The sequence below is a fragment of the Labrus mixtus genome, chromosome 3, assembly GCF_963584025.1.
Source record: "Labrus mixtus chromosome 3, fLabMix1.1, whole genome shotgun sequence".
Lineage (NCBI taxonomy): Eukaryota > Metazoa > Chordata > Actinopteri > Labriformes > Labridae > Labrus > Labrus mixtus.
This window is the reverse complement of record NC_083614.1, coordinates 7932176-7954310: the sequence shown is the minus strand read 5'-3', so window position 1 is coordinate 7954310 and position 22135 is coordinate 7932176. Positions and strand designations below refer to the sequence as shown.

Below are 22135 nucleotides of genomic sequence, written 5' to 3'. Positions count from 1 at the left end.
GTTCTGTTTCCTGCAGTAACAGCAGGAGAGGAGTTACTGTCATTTTACAAACAGCATCTTTACGAGTCTCCACTTTGTTCCTCATCTTTCTCAACAGATGTGAATTCATTCCAGCAGACCTCGAAATGGATCGAGGATGTGAGAACAGAGAGGGGAAGTGATGTCATCATTATGCTCGTCGGCAATAAAACAGACCTGGCAGATAAAAGGTGAGTAGATACTCCTGAACCCGCCTCCTGACTTCAGTGCATGCAGCTCATTTGTCTAGCATTTTTGACATTATGATGCAAGGTGTGTGTCTGTTCATTAGCCAATAGGAACATTCAGTTACTAAAACACAACATCTGGAGAACAAAACATAACATAAACATCAGGCTGACTCCACAGGCTCCCCTGCAGAGTGGATGATTTGAGAAGCTGTCTGAATAAATCTGTGTATCAATGAGACAGAACTAATGATCTTCAGCCTCCTTCATACTTTACCCTATGAATTAAATATCACTAACCACCTGAGTCGTATGTGACAGGTTAAGGAAATGAATGTTTCCAACAATATATATTCAATATCTAAATGAATACAGGACCTGGTTATGTTGAGGGTTGTTATAGTTATTATAGTGGAACATTCGCCAGCTCAGCAGCTCCTCACCTTTGAAATGAGAAAATGATGGCGTGCAACGTTAAATTACTCAGGAGTTTGGCCCTGGTGACACTCGAGCAATCATGAAGAAGGGTGTGCACAAGGGAAGGATTTTTTCATTTCTACATATAGGTATGTATAGAGATGGAAATATAGATGAAAATGCTAATGTTACAGAAAATGTGGTAAGAATTGACCAGGGGAAAGAAAATGATGTAAAAATGTATTGAGGCAGAAACGTATTAAAGTGAAACGATGAAGGAGAATTGAGCCTTAAAATGGAGAATTAATTAGTGTTTGAATTTACTAATGATGTATACTGCACTTAAAATAATAAATTTAAGGACACTTTATATAAATTTAGCACTTGTTTTTTTTATATAGCATTTCATGCACAAAGGCAACTCCATGTGCTTTGCACAGAGAAGACTTCATCAAATACAAGGTAAAAATATTAAAATACAGATAAAATAGGAGAACATAAAATAATACATAAGGAGAAAAATATAACATTAAATGTTTTAAGTTATTATTAAAATCTTAAAGTATTCCATACAACAACAACAACAGCCTGGCAGGTCTTTATTCCTTATACTTCCTGTTTGTCTTCATTTTTTTGTGACTTTATTTAAGTAGTTTAGAAAATTTAAGGTGAACCACTTCTCCTTATCTGTTATTCCCCGAGGTACCGCATGTGAAGAGGAAACATTTTTAGTCTCTTGAGGTGCATTTTCTCGTTGACATAAGAGACCCATCCAAAATAGACCATACAGTAGAGTAGTTACTAAAATTCAGATAAGGAAACATCACTTTATACAGACCATTGAGTTCACATGTGCAGCTGCTGCTTGAGCACTGAACCCAGACTGAAAATATGGTCTGTTTATATATCATATGTTTCTGCCCCTTTATGAGGCTTACAGAACATATATAAAGAATGAAAGAAGCTAACACACTGAATTAAGATGGGGCCATGTTAAACACAAGTGGAAATCTCTATTGTTTAATAACTAAGCCTAAAACTGCAGCTTCAGGTGTCCACTTCAGGCTAAAAACATACTAAGCTGCGTATGAAAATGACAGATTTTAAGCAGAAATAAACATGTTAACAGGCAAAAAACATTTTGTACTCTTTTACTAATTTCTTTCTCTGTAAAAAGTTTACAGGAGTTGGAATTTCTTCTTTTTTTTTACATTTATTTTGGGGCTTTTTGGGCCTTTATAGTAGAGATAGGACATTTACTACAGTTGTAAATCAGTGAGAAAGAAAGTTGGTAATTTACATGCAGGAAAGGAACCCAGGCCCCCGCTTAGAGAACTGTAGCCTCTACATGGGGTGCGCGTACTAACCACTACGCTGCCTGCGCCCCAGGGGTTTGAATTTTGTATAACTCATTCTTTTTGATTATATTAAGGCTAAGAGTTATGCATAGTTAGGGGTAATTAGGGACAGCTCAGTGGACTCACAGGCTAGTGCATAAAAGCTGTTTGCCAGGAGGCTTAAGGCCCGCCTCAGCTCCACCTCTGTGCCTGGGTCAAGATTTCTAGATTGATAGCATTTCCAATGTGGCGACCGCCATCGTTGTGTTTCATAGCATCTCTGCAGAAGCAGATAAATGCATTTTTAAAACAAACTTCAGCCACAGTTATCAACTTTACTGATTCACTATCATATTCAAGTTTGTTACATATGGAGTTTTAGTTTAGCTTCTGAGGTGAAGTCAAACGTATCCTACAGCCTTTGGTTCCCTATATACAGTAAATTAAGACTACTCATTAGCTGTGTAGAAAGTTTCTGAGGTGCAGTATGGAGGCTGACAGACATGTGGTTCATAAATCTATGGTTAAGTACTGACAGTCCTATGAGACGTCCTTTATCTCGGTTTGGACAGCTGCTGTGGTTTCTGCTCCGTTTCTTTGTGGAACAGAACTTCTTTCAGTTTCCTGAAACAGATTTCCATCTACCTTTTGACGGATCTCTGTGGGCTTTTTAAAACTGCAGGCTGATAGTGAAGTTCATGACGGTGGTTTAAAAGGATTATAGATCTCCTGAACATTAAGTCAGACTTTAGCTGTAAAATATGAAGCCATACTGAGCAGGTAATATGAAATGAGTGTGTAGCCATGCTTAAATTACACACACACACACTCTACATTTACATTGTCATGGTCAGCATTTTTTGCACATGCAGACATTCACAGCATGAACATATCCAGCATACGCTTTGAGATGAAAAAATAAAATTCCCATCGGTAAACTGGTGTCTTCAGTATCTAAGTGACTGAAGGGAAGCAGAAAAACTGTGAGGGTTGGCACTTTCCAGATTGTATCTCTGTGGATCTGTCAATAAAGGTTCATGGCTGCCATAACAACAGGCCACAGGCATGAGCTGGTTTTAGAGAAAGAAACAAAGGGGTATCCCATAATGTTTCCACAATGCAGTAATAGTGACATCAAATTAGACTCACCCAACTATTAAAACCAGTATCTTAAAGTTCAGCCTTCATCTTGTGTTAGTTCTACCACTTCATCTATTTTGTAAGCAGAGTTAAGTTAAGAACTTAAGATTCTGGGTGAAATTAACCTGAAATGTTCAGCTTGGAAGAAGACAATTAGCTAACAACTACTCGACCTTTTCCCTTTAATTCACCAACAATTTATCTTAAGTACGATTTAGCTGCTTCTTAATGGGGTCTGGAAGTTAAAGCTAAAGTAAATGTTCCATGGTAAAGAAATAAAACCTATTAGGGCATGAACATCACCTCAGCATCCTCTCCTAATTTGCCTCTTCTTAGAGGTAAATTAGCCTCAGAGCTGAGTGTATGACACGAACAGGATTTGCCTAAATGAGCGCACTTCTTTTTTTTTTAACCCTGCAGTTTTTGTTCACTCCAGTTTCTTACAAAGTCTTGAGCAATCATCCTAAATCTTCAAAATGGTTTTACATCTTCTGCCTTTCTTTCCTTTATTGCGAAGGAAAGCGAGGGTAACCATGTGTGACACTCATCATGCAAACGCAGTCGCACGGGCCAGAGAATGTTTCATTCATCCGAGAGATGATAAATGTTGCTGTCACTATGGTACTGCGATTCTCCGCCAGAGGCTTTAAATAGCAGCAGTCATATTCAACTGATGACAATATATATGTTTTATTCTATATGTGAAAATAAAGAAAAATACATTGTGTGAAACCGAATAAGTCGTGCATGTGCATGGAGTTTCTGTCTGATTAAAGACTTGGCTGATGATCTGACAGCAATGTGGCTGACTTGAAAAATGAGATGAAAATCACCTGACATCTTAATATAAGGGAGAGATAAAAGCCTGGCAGGAAGACAGTGTTCTTGTGTCACAGACTAAATGTGATATTAATGAGGATGTTCATTTAGGCAGGTGAAAATGAACATCCAGAAGAAACAGCGGATTCATAAGTGTCTTTTATTACTACTTATCACTTAAATTTTTTTTGTGTGTTTTGATCATCGGCTGCTCAGGAGGAGAAACCTCTGTGAACTCTGTGAACTCTGTGTTTGCTGGTTTGTTCATTCATCCATGCTGGAGCTTTCACTGACGCTCAGTACTGAGGTGAGGTAAAGGATGGACAGTTTAGAAGTCCCAAGTGTCCTGCGTTAGGGAAATGTAGTGTGCATCTAACACGAAGCAGCATGGACTAAGTGCAGCCTGACGGGATGTACACTGACAAAAAGTAGCTCTGGGACTTTTTTAACTGTAAAGTTTAAGGTTGTGTGTTTATTGAGTATCCACTTTAGCTATTCTCTCCTTTATTTCAACGTTGCTATTACAATGTGTTAAAGTTAATTTACTCTAACTTCATGCAACTAGCCTCAATGATTTAAAGACTCCACAGGGGCTTGAGTCTATACCAGATCAGAGTATCAGTTCGATAAAGCCAGAGCACTATACGTTTATAAAGACTTTGGGTATACTGATGCTACTGTTCCTGACTGTATTGCTGTCCAAACCAGACGGTATTGTATATTGAGAGCTGATGTCACATCTGAGGACAGAGCTGCTCTGTCACCCTGAAATGCCTGATAGCGTGCATGAATGTTTTTAAGGTGCCACATATTGCTCATCTATTATGCAATTTTCTCGCTGACTGCCAGTCTGATGACGAAGACGCCTCGGTTATGTTTAAGTTGGAACTCAGACGCCTGCATCCAGAAATAGCCACAGCAGCTCTGGTGCAACTCTTGTCAGGTGGTGCTATTATGTAAATACATTTCCAGTGCAGTGTTTTCTGTTCTCGCTGCAGAAAGGCTGAATTTCTCTTTCTTCTGTGCTGTGATAAAATGAAGGTTTATGGAAGGAGAAGAGGATCATGTAGCTGTGATGTCGCTCTCTGTTTGATGCGTTGCACTACAGGATAACCTGTCAACGTGAGGTTGTTGCACCACTGAGAGGTTAGAAAGTAAAGCAGTGGTATTTTGGAGTCAGGCTGAGATTCCCTTTGTGTTGAGAGGAACAAAGAAGTCAGAGTGGTTACGTCATAGTTTTCCCCAGCAGACCCAGTAGCAGGTTGATTTAAAGATTTTAACGAACCTGCTGGCTTAGGGAGCTGTAAACTCAGCAGGACTGTACTGATCTCTGTGTTTGTGTTAATGGACACCTGACACAGTCTCAGTTTCACAGCAGAGACACACAACCACTGCCAGAGTCATTAAACTGTACTGCAAATGGACTGTTATTAATTTCCTGCAGGACAACGTAATTAATCACTCTCAGTCATTAGATAATTAAGTCCGGTCTCTATCCTCACTAGTGTAGAATAACAGGAGCTGCAAATCACAGTCACTGCGTCTTTGTCGAGTGTTATTATGAGAAAATAAACCTCTGCTTTGTCTTCACAGTTTGTTAACATTTAACATAAACAGGTCATTATCTTTACTGCATGAACCTGCAGTGTTAAAATGATGATTCCCTGTCAACAGGCAAATCACAATTGAGGAAGGGGAACAGAGGGCCAAAGAGCTGAGCGTCATGTTCATAGAGACCAGCGCCAAGACGGGTTACAACGTTAAACAGGTGAGTCCAGATACAAAAAGATTTGAAGTGTCTAATGAGGGACTTCATGCACACATCAGTGAAATAATTTCAAGTGCATTATCCAATGTGTATTTCTAGAAGAAGATTAAATGCATGCTGAAATAGCTTTTTTGTGAAGTCTGAGGTCTGGTCTGGTCTGAGGCTCTGGCCCTAAAATCTTTTTCTTATTATTGTAGAAATAATATTTTTTTTGACCCCAACAAATTCCAATCATAAATATTTCTGCCTTTTTGCAATTAAAACAGAAATTGTGATGCAAAAACTATCATTCCCAATAACCATTAATCATACAGCATTTAAAAAATAATAACAATCCATTTCTTTCATTAATGTGCAGCTCTTATTATGTGCTTTGTGATCAGTTCAATAACTGTCCTCTCAAGCTTCGGGAAATGTTTGAATTTTCTATAAAGGCAGAATATGAGCAGCTTAAATGTACCAATATGACGTCTAAATTCATTGCTTTTCTGTAAAATACTTTTTTCCCCTTAATGTTGGGTAACATGGGATACTTTATTTTGGAAACAAGCCACTGGGAATTTTCATAACCATGCAATGAGTTGAGTTAGCTCTCTTGTTTCTTAATACCCTGATGCTAACACAGGTAAGCAGAGGGGAGGTGTCGTTTGTTTGCACTTCCACGTCTATTAATCAGTAGCATTGTTGAATTAGTAATAAGTAGAAATGTGTGTCTTTCAGATACAAAGAAAGTGATGCCTGACTAACAGTAGAGATTTGTCTCTGAGCAGATGTTTGTTTAGGACAACAATGACTGTCTGTGAGCTTAATAAGCAGAGAGATGAAGGGAAGCTGTATCGTGATAATCAGTGGATGGTGTTCCTGACAGACGTTTCTCTCAGCTCAGAAAACAACAGACAGAGGAGGCATTTATTCACCTTACTTTAAGACGGTTTATTTACAGCAAAATGCCAGGAACCAACACAGTGGTGCCAAACAAAGGTCACAGTACTGCCTCCAAAGGCCGCAGTGTTCACACTGTTTGGCTGTGTCATCATTTCTGATTGAAGAGCTTGTGTCAGCAAATTGAAGCTTTCAGCCTTAAAATGTCCTGATCTTTCAAGAAAACTAGTCAGCTGTGTGCTCACTTTTTAACTTTAAAAGATATGCCAAATTGGGGCCCCAGTTGGCCTTGCGGTTAGGTGGCGCCCCCTAATGTATGGAGGACATTCAGTGTACCTCCAAGCAGGCAGCCTGGGTCCAAGTCCAACCTGTGGCTCCTGTCCTGCATGTCATTCCCGACTCTCTCTCTCTCTTTCATTTCCTACTCTGTCCTGTCAAATATAGACATGAACATTTTAAATAAATAAATCTATTCTAATTCCAACGTGTTATTTAATTTTGTATTTGGCCCAAACTAAATTATTTTTCTCTCCCAGATGTTCTATTATGTAAAGTAAACAGCTTTACTAGATATTTTTTACTTATTTGAATTTAACTAAAAGCCCAAAGAGACCGAGGCTTTACAAGAACAGCTTCAAAATGACTTTGATTCTGATGGTCACTGTTTTGAGGGTTTCGTATGTTTATAGATAGATTTTTTTATGATCAAAAATATCATTTAGATGTAAAACTTGTTTTCACAGCTGATCCTTTAACAGGACTGTACGTTGCCCATATGAAGTACCCAAAAATACAAAAGGTGTCACAGTTACTGATGTTCCTTCACTGGGCTGAAGTGAACAGCCCACTCTTGTTGGGTCACAGTAAGTTATCTGACAGTCAGTTCTTTGAGCTTCATCGACTTTCATCTTCAAATATAGACAATGTTTATGGACTTAATGGTGTAAAATAAGCCTGCAGGTTCATCTCTAAGTCCAATGAAAAGTAATCAATGGATGCATACATATTAAAAGGCAAAGTCAGTCAAGTCACACTGTGTCAGACTTTGAAATGTTTGCTGAAATCTTAAATAGTTTATCGATGCCTTACAAACAAAGCACAAACGGGGTCTGATAATTATCTAGATAATCTGTGGTATAGATTTTCACTTGAAATGAAATGATGAACTCTATATTAAAAGGCTTATTGTCAGATAATGTAGACGTGTGTTCATGTTGTGTGTCTTTTGTCTCATCAAAGCGCCCTGGTTTCTTTCTTTCAGCTGTTTCGCCGCGTGGCAGCTGCTCTTCCGGGAATGGAAAGTATGCAAGAAACAAGCAAAGAAGGGAGTATCCTTTGACCCATTTACATGAAATGATGAAAAACACCCTTGTTTTAAAATACAGAGTTACAGGTAACAATTTCTCATTTTAACGTCAATGTGATAGCATCGCTTCTTGCACGCCTCTAAATGAAAGGCGATCCTGATGTCAGTGGACTGGCATCTCTTTAAATGGGTGTCAGCTACCTGTTCAATTACCGCAACACACCGGCCAAATGTTTCACAGCCCCCCGGTGTCTAATAATACAGGAAGGGACGTCTGGTCGGTCAGACAGTAGGCGTCCACAGCTTTGTCTGTGGTGGGTGTGCAGGTTTGCTCATTTATCAGTGACAGGAGTCTCTTCCTGTGTTACTGCTGCACACAACTCTGCTAACAGGCTCCTCCAATCTGCTGCTGTCAACAGAGCATGTCACACCTCCACCTGTGGAGGATCTGTCAGCGGCTGCAGATTTTACTGTTTGACTCTCCGAAAAAACTCCAACTGAAAAATATCTCATCCTTCAGTAAGTATATTTAATACTGCAAATAATCAGAACATCGCACAGTTATGGAGAGCGTCTCACAGTTTTTACTCATGCCTTACAAACAAACATTGTGCAGAATTTATTTGTTTTGACTTCATTTGGAGTGATTCTGTGAAATAACTCAAAACACAGAGACACGAGTGTTTGTGTCTCGTGTCAAAGGAGATAAATACAGCAGCTGAGGCAGATTGAAGCTGTAATTTTCATCAGTATGTCAGAGAGCCCTCAGGCTGTCTTTGCTACCGACACTCTACTGCAATGATTTCCACATCTTTAACCACATCTGACACGGGAAACAATAATGCAGCCTACACTTCACTCTGACTTATCTAGAGTATTGTTGTATTCTTCACTTAAAGAGGCATTCAACACTTTTGAAAATGCACTCGACTCTGATTGGTCCCTCACTTCTCTCTCTCTCTCTTATAGAAAGCCTTTTGTGTTGATTTGGACCCTACAGCTCAGGATTCACTTTAATCAGAGTATATACTAATGTAGTTCATCTGAGACTATGTCCATACAATCTGTTTCTGTGAAGCTTTCTTCTTCTGTTCTTAGAGTTTTTATGAATTTGTATTTAAGGGGAAATATATTTTAAAACAAATCACAACACAAATCAAGATAAAAGCATCGTTTCACAAACACTGCTGAAATCACAGCACCAGACAGAGACACAAAGAAAATCATCTAAATAATCATGATTCACCCATCTCTGAATTAAGTCATGATCCACATTTTATCCATGTTATGTGGCTAGACAAGCGCTAAACCCACCAACACATCATGACTTAATAAGATTATACTAACATAGCCCCCTGCAGGCTTCAAGCTGTTTTTAGCATCTTAAATGGTCTGCCTCCCTCTTAAACATGGGCTACTCAATATACAAATAGGTTCATTATAGACAGGATATGATATTTGTTCTGTTTCTGCCTTTAATTCAGGCAAGACAAAAGTCTTTATAGAGCTATTAATAAATACAATAATTATATATTTCATTAACTTTACATTTGAAGCTAATCTCAAAGTGCTACTATCTGGAATAAGCTTTCACTATAACTTCAGGAAGACTGCTCCTGAAATCTTCCTGATCTGGTTGTTCACACATGCACCTCACCGCGGGAGACTATCCCTGTCGGATGGAAGGGTGGGGTCTCATGAGGAGAGAGGGGACAAGAACATACTGGAGAACAGAAAACATAATCCAGAAGTTTAATGATGTGTGCAAAGATAGTAGCAGACTCGTGCATGATACAGTCTATGGATGTGCACATCGCAAGGAATAAACGTCATCACCCTCTCCCACTGGCTCGAGGTGAATTCTCCTGATTAGCTTAACTTCAGTTCCCATAATGAGGGGGCTGTAAACTAGCTGCCATGGACTAAAGTAAGTTAAACTGCAGCAAGAATTTAGGCTTGTCATTTTGGCGTTGAAAAATGGAGAGCGGTTAGAACGCAGAAAGGTTTCAAGACCAGAGCAGAGCTGGATAAACACTGAAGCTTCAGTGACATGGCAACCTTCGTGCACATTGACTCTAGTGAGGAGGGGGCGCGTAGGACAGCTCTCTCCAATGTTGTGAATTGTGACTGCAGTACCAGTTTCAAACACTGGGTGTCAGTGTAACATATTGCTCCTTTAAACATAACCCATCCTTTATGTTCTGGTCTAACTGAAACGATCTGTACACACAGTATGATCCAGCAGCTGAAACAAAAAGTGTACAAATCACCTAATACTTCTAATACTTACTCTCATTTCTCTGAGAGTCTGCTTACATCTCAGAGTCTAGAGATTAAAACTGAGCCTTTAACTTATAACTGTTTCTCCTCTCGCAGCAGCAGTCCTTCATCTCCTCCTAACACACAAAGCAAAGCGCCATCTCTATGGTAACTGCAGGTGAATTGTGAAACACTTTGTTTTTAGCCATGTGTATACGACATTACTGTAAGTCCTTCAGTTTAAAGTCGTCTCACAGGATCTGTAGATGAAGCCTGCCGTATTTATCGACCCTGACGTAAACATAACTCAGCGGCTGACCTTGGTGTAGAGAAGGAATGCCTACATTTGTCTCCTTCTGATTATAACACACTCATCATTTACCACGAGACATCCAGTGTTTGCAAACTGCTCGGCCTCAGCGATAAACTCAGCGACCTAACAGCCCTCTGAACTGTTCACATCCCCCTTCTGCTTTTTACTTCAGCCATTTTCATGTTTATAAAGCATCACTCACATTTAGCCAATTACCTTTATCTCTCTTCCTGTTATTTTCATTTCTCCTCTAATGAGTTGAATGGATGGGGGTGGGGGTGGGGGTGGCTGTGTGAGGTGGAGGTGTGGTGATGGATGGCAGGTGATGACAGTTTGTCAGCAGCTCTGTGCCTCTGCTGACATTGTCACTTAATGGAGCTGCTCCTCTCTTGTTATTGCTTTGTGAATAGTATTGATTTAGCTGTGAGCAGGGGCAGATGTAGGCTAGTCTGGGATGCGTACATGCAAGTAATAAAGCCTGAGTGTGTCTTTATTGTCACCTCCACTTGCTTTTAAAGATTTTTATATTTCACAAACACACAACGCTCTTAAACATCAACAAAAGCAGGTTAACTCGGAGTCATAAGGTGAATTATGTTTTTCATGTCCGAGGTGGTATTTCATTTAAGGAATGGCTGTCATACATTATTTTATAAATGCCCAATACTGTGTCAGCACAGAGAAATGCCTCACTGCATCAAATGTTTAAAACTGAATTTTAAAAACAAAAGCAAGTAAAAAAAATCCCCCAAAACTAATAACGTATGCATCAGTGTTTAAAAATCTAATTTCATAAAAGGAAAGTGAAAAAATATAGAATATGTATGAATTAATAATATGCAAGTGTTATGTATTTGAATCTATGCATCCATCAAACCACACAATAATGTTGCAAAGGATTTTTATATATAACAAACTTATGATACACGTACCACCATATAGGGCGGCTATGGGCAAGACTCTTAACCCCAAGTTGCTCCTGCCGCTTCTTCAGCCGCCTATGAATGTGTATGAATGGATTACTTACTTCTGACGGTCTCTTTACATAGCAGACTCTGCTGTGTGAGTGTGTAGGTGTGACCTGCAGTGTAAAAATGCTTTGAGTAGTCAGAAGACTAGAAAAGCTTTACAAGCTCAAGTCCATTTACCATTTACCTTCACAACAGCAGCCACAACAAAAGAAATCCCCAGCCCCACCCAATAGCAAATGCTGCAGTGTTTAAAAAATCTGATTTAATTAAAGAAAGGTGAAAAGTATAAAAATGCATTTGAATAAATATGTAGTTAAGTATGCAAATACACATATGTATATCTATATATGCATAAATAAACACAAAGAATGTAAAGGATTATGAGACTAAAAAAAGATGAGTGACACATATGGATTATAAATAATCAATACAAATAACCTCAAAGGAAAAGTGAGTAAGTTAACATACACTAAAGAATATGGTTTGTTTGACAGGTAAAATGAAGGCAGTAGTAAAAGTATATGAACCTTGGACTTGTATCCACCTGGAGAATAGACGTGTTTGAAACATATTCTGTTCCTCTCACACGACTTAAACAAGTCAACAAAGGGACCTTAGTGTGTTTAACATCCCATTTGTTCTGGAGGAAGACGGTTGTAGAATAAGTCATTTGGTAAATCATTTGAATTGTGCTCATGTACAGAGATAGACAAAATTAAAAAAGAACCTGCAGCAAATGAGTTTCAACCTGCAGAACTATATTTGACTCCAAACATTATGTGACCAAATCATGAAAACAAACAATCAGAGTTCAGCAGTGAGAGTATTCCTTTGAGAGATTGGGCAGAGACGGAGGCTTTTTAATGTTTTGATTGTTAAAGGTGGACATCCCCATCGCCACATTTAATAAGTTACAATAGATATTCACATTCTTCTTCATATTAAAAAAAAACATTCACCCAATGCAACCAAAAAGTTCAGAAGAAAACGAGTTTTCTGAAAATGCCTCGACTTGCTTTTTTAATAGAACGAGTCCTTAATTTGTGAATTCACCGTTGACTCGGTCCTCTCTTTAATTGGGGGCAGCCGTGTCACACTGATTTATGGTGGATGCCAGTGCCTACGGGGTGACATCTTCTGCTCTTGTTTCTGAGAACCTTTCGGGGAGTCACAGGTTATTATCACCTCTGCAGGGCTGCAGTGAGGGAAAAAAGGAAGAGGCTGCTTGACCCAGATCAAGAGCGAGGGTCATCAGTGTTAATAAGAGAGCTTCAGAGAGCAAAATAAATCACTGCAGACTCATTTTGGTCTGAAAGAGAAAGTTCTCTGATTTTATTTAAAATAAGTTTTATGAAGTACCAACAGCACCTTTCCATGCAGAGCTTCAATCTTAGATTATGACATCCTTCTTTAAAGTGATCTTATTGCAATGATGGTAAAATAGTCAATGTTAAACTTGATAGAAGAAAATGACAACAGTGTTCAGTATTTATCGTAGAATACGGCTAATTAAAGGGAAAACAACATAAAATCCCCTAAACATGCTCTGAGAAATGCACAGTCTGTTAAAATGCCCTAAAACACAAACGCTTCAGTTAGTTAGACTCATGTATGTTACAGCTCTGCTTTTTCAGTCCAGTTGAATTCTTTTAAGATGATTTTTTAGAGATGGTTCCAATCAATGCCTCTGTGAATCAAATGTGTAGGTGTAATGTGAAAGACTGTGCTGTGTAGTTCTAAACATTATTTTCCTCGTATTACCCTGATGTTCTCCCGTTCATGTGTGGGTTTCCTCCAGGTTCTCTCACACTCATTAGGTTCATTTGTGACTCTTAATTGCCCGTAGATGTGAATGTAGTGAATGTTAATGAATGGTTGCTGGCCTCTAACAGCCCTGTGATTGACTGTTCACCTCGCCAGGGTCTATCCCGGCAGGGGATATCCTCTGACCCATTGACATCAGGGTTCAGCTTCAGCCCGCTGCGACCCCGCACAGGATAGGCGGTGTAGTTAAAGCATGTATGTTTTCTCATTTATTTTTCAAAATATGTTTCTTGCAGCTTTCGGCTGTTTGATTGTTGTTTGAAAGGCATTAAAAGCTGCTAACTATCTGCACGAATGACCTAGATGATAGGACGCCTCCATTGACAGAGGCTATAGTCCTCCAAGTGGGCGGCCCCGGTTCATGTCCGATCTGTGGCCCCTTTCCAAGAAGTCATTCTCCCTTCTGTCTTTCTGAGTACTCTATCCACTGTCCTGTCACATGACTTAAAATCCCCAAAACAATTAATATCTTAACTATACTTTAGAAATAACACAGATGGGTTTTTATGTGCAAAAGATCCACTTCTGACACTGTAACAGGTGTCACAACTCTTTGTTCAAGAATGCAATAAACTGTGTCTACTTTTCCACAGACTCACACGAGCACATGCACGTAGGTATCTTACACATTCAGGACTGAGGCAGCTCATTTGGTTTGGAAATGTTGGCTGCTGAGATAAGCCTTTAGCCCCCAGACGAGAGCAAATCCATACAGGAACACACGAGTAAATGTTTAAAGACCACCCTTTAAATGTCAGCATGAGCTGATGACAGACCATAAAATATGAAAACACACAATAAAGGCTGCAGGATCGGAGGCTGCTTTAAGAATACAATATGTAGGCCACTGCATCCGTAGGCCTGCTCTTTGTGTATGAAAAATGTTCAACTAAAAAATTCATACCAAGGGAAAGTGTGCTGCTGATGTGCTCACCTCATGTTCTGCATGGACCCATTAACATGCACTGGGTCATGATGCACCTCGTCTTCTTAAAAACACAGGAGGTCACTGCTATACACCAAACACACTCTGGAGGAACGACTGGGAATAACACCTTATCTGAATTGTGCAAAATCATTGTGACTAACAGCAGCAGCTCATTAGCACTCCATTGTACAGCAGCTTTAATTGTAGCACAGCAGAGCCAGCAGCTTTAGCCAGCATCCATTCTCAGTTTATTACCACACTAACAATGGAGAGGAGGCTTTCCTGTGGAGCTAGAATTAGTTTGTAGAGAAGGATTGTTGTATGGTACTTAGTTCCACTAACTACGCTCCAACCATGTTTAAGAACTGTTATACTTTTGTTTTTACAGAATACACGTCAGGGAACTTGTCAAACAAGTTGTGTAAACAAGCTTTAGCAAATTATAACACCTTTTGCTGACTTTTGAGTGTATTTTTGTTAGAACAGTTTTTGGCTTGTCTTAAATTTAACTAGAATTGTAGAAATGGTACCATCTAGTGGTTGTGAATTAGTACTACAGGTTTCTGTTAAAAACGCAATCTTAGCACTCCCTCTGTAAATTGATCTTTGTAAAGATCATATTCTCAGTGAAATTCTTCAAGGCTATAGTTTTTTTTTCCAAAATAAATCTTCAATTTTAAACTTAACCCTAACTAGCCTCACGTCAAGTTGTAACCCAAATCAGAAACACTTAATTATTCCCAGCTGGGAAATGTGGGCATTCCTGTTTCTCTTATACAGATTTTAAACATAAAGAAAACAGGAAGTAAATAGAAGTAAAAAAATATGTGAAATTTGGATTTTCCCTTTTATTTTTTAATTCAGTATGTTGTAAGATGTATTTGGATTTTCAACATTATATCTGCTTATTTGTGACTATATGATTTACATACACCTTGTAGTTTTGTTAGGTTGTATTTTGGGTCAGTCTAGTACAGAACTACAGAGATGCCTGATCCCGGAGTGACCTGACGTACTTTGCCACAGTTTGCAATCAGCCTTTTACAAATGATGTGCCACCTGAGGATTCAAACTTTCTTTATTCTCCAAAAGCACAACAAAGTTAATCAAAGTGCATTAAAAACAGTAACTGTTAAATATTACAAAAAATATTGTGAAAATGATCCCGTTGGTTGATTGGAGAGTCACAGCTTAACCCTGGATCCCTGCACATCAGACAGCTACAGAGGATATCCAGCTCTGTTTTCAAAGATGACTCCCACCCTCTACATGTTGGATGTCAGCTCCTCCTCCTCGTGTCATCCTGTAAAACTAAACGATAAAAGAACAGCTTTGTCCCAGCAGCTATCAGTGAGATGAAGAAGATATAACACAGCAGCAATGCATTAGGAGAAATTATACTATATTTATTGATTATGTATTGATCTCTTCAGATTTGATCTTGTCTTTCCTTTATCTTGCCAATGGCTCATTTCTATCTTGTTTTTACTTATCATGTTTTACTGATTGGTGCTATACTCTTATTTATATCTTGTTTTTATTTGTCTTCTTCTAAGGATGGGTTACTGTATCTGTTTTCTCTTGAGTGTGTTGTTCTGTGCTGTCGTTTGTGTGTAAAAGGATGCCTGACTCAAAAGTCACCTTGCCTTAAATCAAACAAATATCCACACCCTTACAGTGACGGCAAACTTTCCAGGATCACACTGACATTGACCTAGACAGTGACTTCTTATAGTATTTACCTGAGCTGTAGTCAGCGACGCCCACAGTGGATACAAAACACTACAAAAACATGGCAGTATAAGAAACGCCTATTTTGGCTCTATCAGGGATGTTTCATGACTTCAAAACAAAAAATAGGGAGAATTTGTTATTTAACACATCTGTATTTTTTCTGTATTCTTTCATATCCCAGACTAGAAGATACATATTTATAGCTTTGAGTCCCAGCACAACATGAATAACACGTACATCACTGTGGTTTGATTTCCCTCTAAAAGAATGACTATCATCAGATGATTCCCTTCAGGTGAATGTCCCTGAATAAAGGAACACAAAGTGTCTCCAAAGCTTCCTTAACGCTCTCCTCCAGTGATCGACATCAAGCTGGACAAACCGCAGGAGCCGCAGACGACTGAAGGCGGCTGTTCCTGTTAATACATCTCTGAACATCCTCATTTACACCACCTGCTTGTTATGTTGCTTCCTATTGGTTAACCTGCAGTTGACTTTTGCACGTTGAGAATCTGGCCTCCTCACCTGACTGACTACTGGTCATCTGTTGGAACTAGCAATATGTGAATTTGCTTCTGAAGTAGTGTAGCCTACTTTGTTAATGAAACTGCCAAAAAGTCCAACAACTTGCAAAAAAAAAATAAAGAGAAAGAAAAAGAAAAAGATGTTAAAAAAAAAGATGCAAAAGTTGTGAATGTGGATAGAATTTTTTAAGTCGAAAAGGAAGTTTCCCCCATTTCTTTTTTGTATATTTTTGTATATTCAGGGAAATCTCTCTGGAAAGGTTGTTTTTTTAAAAGATGCAGAAAACTGAGCTCTGTTCGAGGGCTTGATGAGAACGGATTGTTTTAGACACATTTTTATGGATCCTGACTCGTGACAGGATCCACTGCGGCCCTCCTAACGTTATTACCCAGATGTCACTTCTGCCTAACCACTTACATGTAATCATGTGAAGGATTATACTGAAACAGTTTTTATCTGTAACCCAGCGTTTCCATTTAAAGGGCCTCCTGTCAACGTGCGATCCATAATTTTGTGTTCTAGTTGCACAGGAACAAGTGAACAGTAACATCTTGAGTATCTAATGCATGCCTAGTTTTTCAGCATAGGTACTGTCTACCAGTGTACACAAATATGTAAAAATGGTAACGTAACACCAGTGACTTAATGCACTCTGATAATGACTAGTCCATGTCCTTATGTTTCTGAAAACTGTTGAACTGGATTTGTATACTTGCCTTCAGAGTATCTTTTTGTCGTGCGTATGTGTAAATGTGTGCTTTCTGTATAGGCAACATTAGAACGCAGCTGTATAGAGGGCCACTGCCGAGTCGTCTTATTATCGCCACATCACCACACATTTTAGGTCACACATAGTCTGCAGGAGGTACAAGGCTTTGTTCAGTCTGCCAGCCCAGTGTTTCTGGCAAACCCAGATTGTTCCAGGTGGATTTTAGAAAGTCTGGACATGATATGCGATCATTGCAACGCACATTGAGTGATTCATGATGCAATTTTAGTCAGATGTTTACAAATGAATCCCAGTCATGGCACTGGTTGCTCCAATTAGATTTTAAAGTATCAGTTCCAATGTGACACATCAAGGATGTTAAATCCAGGGTGATGGAGGTGCATCACGGTGCTAAACCACTGCATGACAACTGAATGGATGGAAAATATACATTCATTCATTCCCTTTTGTTCAGCAGCTGATACGCTGCACAAAGCATCCTGGTGATGTGACGAGAGGGCCTCAAAGAATTCAAGAGTTGTGTTAAGAGAGCAAATCAAGCTGCAACATACACAGCTTTGCATCCTTGATGACACAATGCCAGACTAATGTCGTGTGTTAGTTGAAAATCTAAGATTTGTAAAACAAAAGTTGGCAAATGTCTTAATTACAATAATGTGTTTCATTCAAATGTATTTAAAGCCCCTGTGAGGAGCTTTAGCTTGTTCTGAATCAGACTAAAATCAATACTGATGTCTCTTTATGACCTTCAAAAGTCTACGCCGCCATCAGCAACAAGATTGATTTTTTTCTATACACTCATTTCAACATTTGTAACAGCTGCCATGGAGGTCAGATTTCAGATGAGATGATTCACAGCTGCATTTAGTCAAACATTTACAATTGAATGTTTAAAAAAGAGATGTACCAAGTTGTCCACAGGGGGGCGCCAGACAGAAAGTTCCTCACAGGAGCTTTAAACTCTAAAGATGTTGAATTCACAGTCATTGGATCTTAAATCAGAACGGGAGTATTATCTCACTCATTCTGTCAAAATGATCTGAGACAAAATCCCCCTTTTGGGAAGCCGGTAGGATTCACAAAATCTCCTCCAATGCATCAGTGACGATGAAGTCTGAGCACAAAATCCTGACCTGTTGTTAATGACGGTGTGGAGCATTTGTCTAACATCTGATTTGATAAACAAATGTGGTTTGGCTGCAGTGTGAACAAAGCCTCAGACTCCACACTCACAACATTATGACATCTGTTGTTTTATTGTGTGATATCTCGTATAGTTGTGATCGTGGTAGTCTGCACATTCGCTGTACATGAGCAGTGGAGATCCATAACTCTTGCCTTGTTGTCACAGAGGAGCGTGTGGCGTTCTCTGCGTGGTGATCTGTAGACTTTAAAGCCGGTCCTGTGATCAAACAGACGTCTAACATTGTAAAAACAGTGCTTTGTTTCATTTCTGACAGAAGACTAATTTGCACATGTAGACCTTTCAGGTGAATATGAAGTTCAGAAACGCTTCATTGTAAATGTACAGTCACTGAATGGAAAAGTTGTCTGGTTGTCATAGAAACTGTCACGTAAGGTGTCCCCACTGAGATGAGCTTTTCTTTGCTGCTTGTGTTTAAACTGACTACTGACGTTGGCATTATGCAGTGTTGTTTGATTTGTATTATTCTGGTTATGTTAGAGCCAGCTATCATGACGTGCTGGTGGTGAAGAGGCGAGAACACTACTCTGAGTTGTCTCTGAAGTGACGTCTTACTGCACTTTTTAAGAACATGTTTTAGAGTTAGAGAGAAAATGTCAATCTAAAAAAAAAAAAAAAACCACTGAAAAAAAAAAGAAAAGAAAAGAAACGTCTTCAGCTCCAGGACTTTTGGAGTTCTGTCATATTAGAGTAGATTTGTTTGTTGATGAAGTGTTCACACATGTCCAAAAAAAGGGGAGCACTCGTGTTAAAATAGTGAACATTTCTAACCCACATAACGAGCCAAATGATGAAAAAACTAAGAGCTGGAGAAAATATTACAGCAGATCTTGACTGTCTGGGACTTTTCTAGAGGTTTTGGGAATAATAAAAGTGATAGTCAGGAAGGAATTTAAATGTAAAATCCCTAAAAATGAACAGAGAAATTATTACACATGAACCCTTTGTTTTATTTATGATCTCAAACAGGAATGTACCGCTCTCCTTACCGAGCACTCGGCCTCGTAAGGAGAAATCTTTTTGAGAAATGAATCACTGGAGGTTTATTGTTCAACGAGGATAAATGATTAACTAGTCACTAAAGACGTTCCTTCCCCCTTTTATTTTAAATAAAAAAACACCTCACCCAGTTTAACATTCCCCCTTAATGGACCAAGCAATGCAACAAATGTGTGCATGTGGAGGGTCTGCATTAGAAAATGGGGGTGGGGGGTCACAGCTCTAAGCAGCAGACCTGATCAGTCCAGAGCTGGCTCTTCATTCACACTGTACAGAGATCTAGCATGTCTCTCCAAATGATTAATAAAGATGTCTTATTACCAAAGTCATGACGGGTTCTGTCTTCATTTAACTCTTCATAAACAACGTATCGTTTGTTATGTTGTCTCTTTTATTTTACTGAGGTTTTTTTTTATTAAGGTCACTCCTGTGAGGAGTCTTTGGCTGGTTATGATGAAACATTCTGGTTTTACACTGATGACCTCTAAATGACCTACAATAATTATTATGGATTATTTCTCTTTTGTAATTTGAAATACCTGTAAACACTGTAACAGGGTAGTTGTGTGAGACGAGACATCCTTCAGCAGGTTAAAGAAATGGCCTTTGTTTACATCTTACACAAACATTAATCACAATGAGTCATACATTTCACCCTGATAGTGTCTTCTTTTAAAGGACACACTATTCACACGTGTGCAGAACAACATTCAAAACAACTCAAAATTGACAAAAACTAAAGTAGCAAAAACAGTCAAAAGTTTGTTCAACATGAAGTATGAAGCTTTCAATCTCAGAACGAGTACAGAAGAGACTGAACTAAAAGCTAATAATAATGACATGTTAGAACCATAGGATCACCAGAGAGACAGATCATGATACAGATCATGATTGATTAGACGAGGGACACCTAAAACTGTTTTTTTAAATGTATAAAAAAGGACAAAGTCTGAGAGGACACTGATTGATGATTTCAAACTATAATTCAAACTGTGAGTGATACACTGTAAAAACAAGAAGTCATAATAACATAACATTTTAAGTTAGTTTTACTTCAAGTCTATGAAAATGTTGTGTTAACTCAATATTATAAGTTTATGTCACCTCAAATAATTGAAAGTTTTCCAACTTACCGTTTTTTTTTTGTTTGTTTGTTTGTTTTACAGTGTAGCTCCAGTCTGTACTTTAAATGTACATGATAGACCTCCCTCAACAATCTCGTCCATATTTTTCTTTTAATACACACATATTTATACACACATATTCAAAAATGTGTTTTAAACAGAGAGGAGGGGCAACATTTCAGAGAAAGCGAAGTGAATAACAATCTGTTGGAGATTTGTGGAACAGTTTAGAAATCGTACAAAGTACCGGTACATGTTGTTTCGAAAAGAAACATTTTGGGTCGAGAAAAAGAAAGTTTGGGATTGCTTGTTAAATTTATCCTTTTATTTATGCATTTATTTTTCTCTACTATTGACATTGGGTAGATACTTTTGTTAGAGTTGTTTAAAATTAGATTAGGAGGGGGCGCCGGTAGCCAAGTGGTTAGTTTGCACTCACCATGTACAGTGGGCGACCCAGGTTCAAATCCAGCCTGTGACTCCCTTCCTGCATGTCATTCCCCAATCTCTCTCTCCCTGATTTCCAACTCTATCCACTGTCCTATATTTCAAATAAAGGCATAAAAAGCCCCAAAATAGATATTTTAAAAAAAGTAGACAAGGAGTTGGTGAAGTTCTTTGTTCAGTTTGCTTTGGTTCAAATATGGCCGTCCATCATGTTGTTCAGGTTTTGTATTATTATAAATGTGTATATTCCTCAAAGTTGGGTTTATGTTTGAAGTAAGGATATGAATCAATCAATCCAAACAAATAAGCTCCACTTCCTGTTAATGATTCATTCCTTATAATGGACTCCTTGCTGTACATTATTCTTTGCCTCGGATCAGTTTTGAGCCTCATCTTGGTTTTGGTCTTCAATTCAATACCAGATATTTAAATGAAACATGAAACCTTTGTTAGTCATATCCCTTCCTGTGTCTTCCTGAGTTTTTATTTTCCATCATCTCAGTGACTACCAACAATCTTCAAACTAATCTGAGTATCTCTACTAAAGGTGACTTTTTGTATTCCACTGAACTCACTACATTTGGGAGATGACAGATGTTCAGGTGTTGTTGATGAAACCTAGGATTAGCTTATCCGTCAGTTTAGGTGATGCTACATTCGACTTAATCTTGGGAAACGGGTGTAGTTATACCGTCATGAAGCAAGATCTGTGTTGATGTGAAGTTTTAGTACATGTTGTGGCGTGCATGGTTTCTAGTTTGACTCAACAACAAACGTCTCAGTTTCTATCAGTGACCGTTTGAAAGTGTTGGTTTCTGTCAGTGGAATAACCTGCTGTGCAGTCAGGACAGGAGGAACCTGAAAGTTTGAGAAAAGTTCATTCAATATGGAGGTAAGAACGATGCACATGATGCAAACTCTTCTAAAACGTATTGAATGCTAATAAATACATTTGGATTACCCACAACACTGAGCCTCATGACAAGAGTCAGATACTGTATAGAATATAGAATAAATCTTTATTGTCCATCAGAGGGGGAACTTTGCCTTCAGATACATAAAACAGTATAAAAACATTCATAACGCTGACAACATAGCAGCCAGGTTCACACATTAAAAACACTTCATATCATGGTTCAGATCTCATCAGTCATGTTGTAAGATGAAGGATGTTACTGCACTCTGAAATACACTTTAAGTTG

The 22135-nt window shown here is 38.6% G+C and overlaps 1 protein-coding gene across 2 annotated transcripts in view; it reads left to right on the top strand.

Moving 5' to 3' along the window:
* rab6ba (RAB6B, member RAS oncogene family a) overlaps positions 1-19691 on the top strand; it is a 60891-nt gene extending 41200 nt beyond the window's left edge. For both annotated transcript variants that reach the window (XM_061030537.1, XM_061030538.1), the window contains exons 5-8: positions 98-209; positions 5594-5687; positions 7831-7897; positions 16263-19691. In XM_061030537.1, the coding sequence (XP_060886520.1) occupies positions 98-209; positions 5594-5687; positions 7831-7897; positions 16263-16327 (338 nt within the window). In that variant the 3' untranslated portion in view covers positions 16328-19691. The remainder of the gene's footprint in view (positions 1-97; positions 210-5593; positions 5688-7830; positions 7898-16262) is intronic.
* The last annotated feature ends 2444 nt before the right edge of the window (positions 19692-22135 follow it).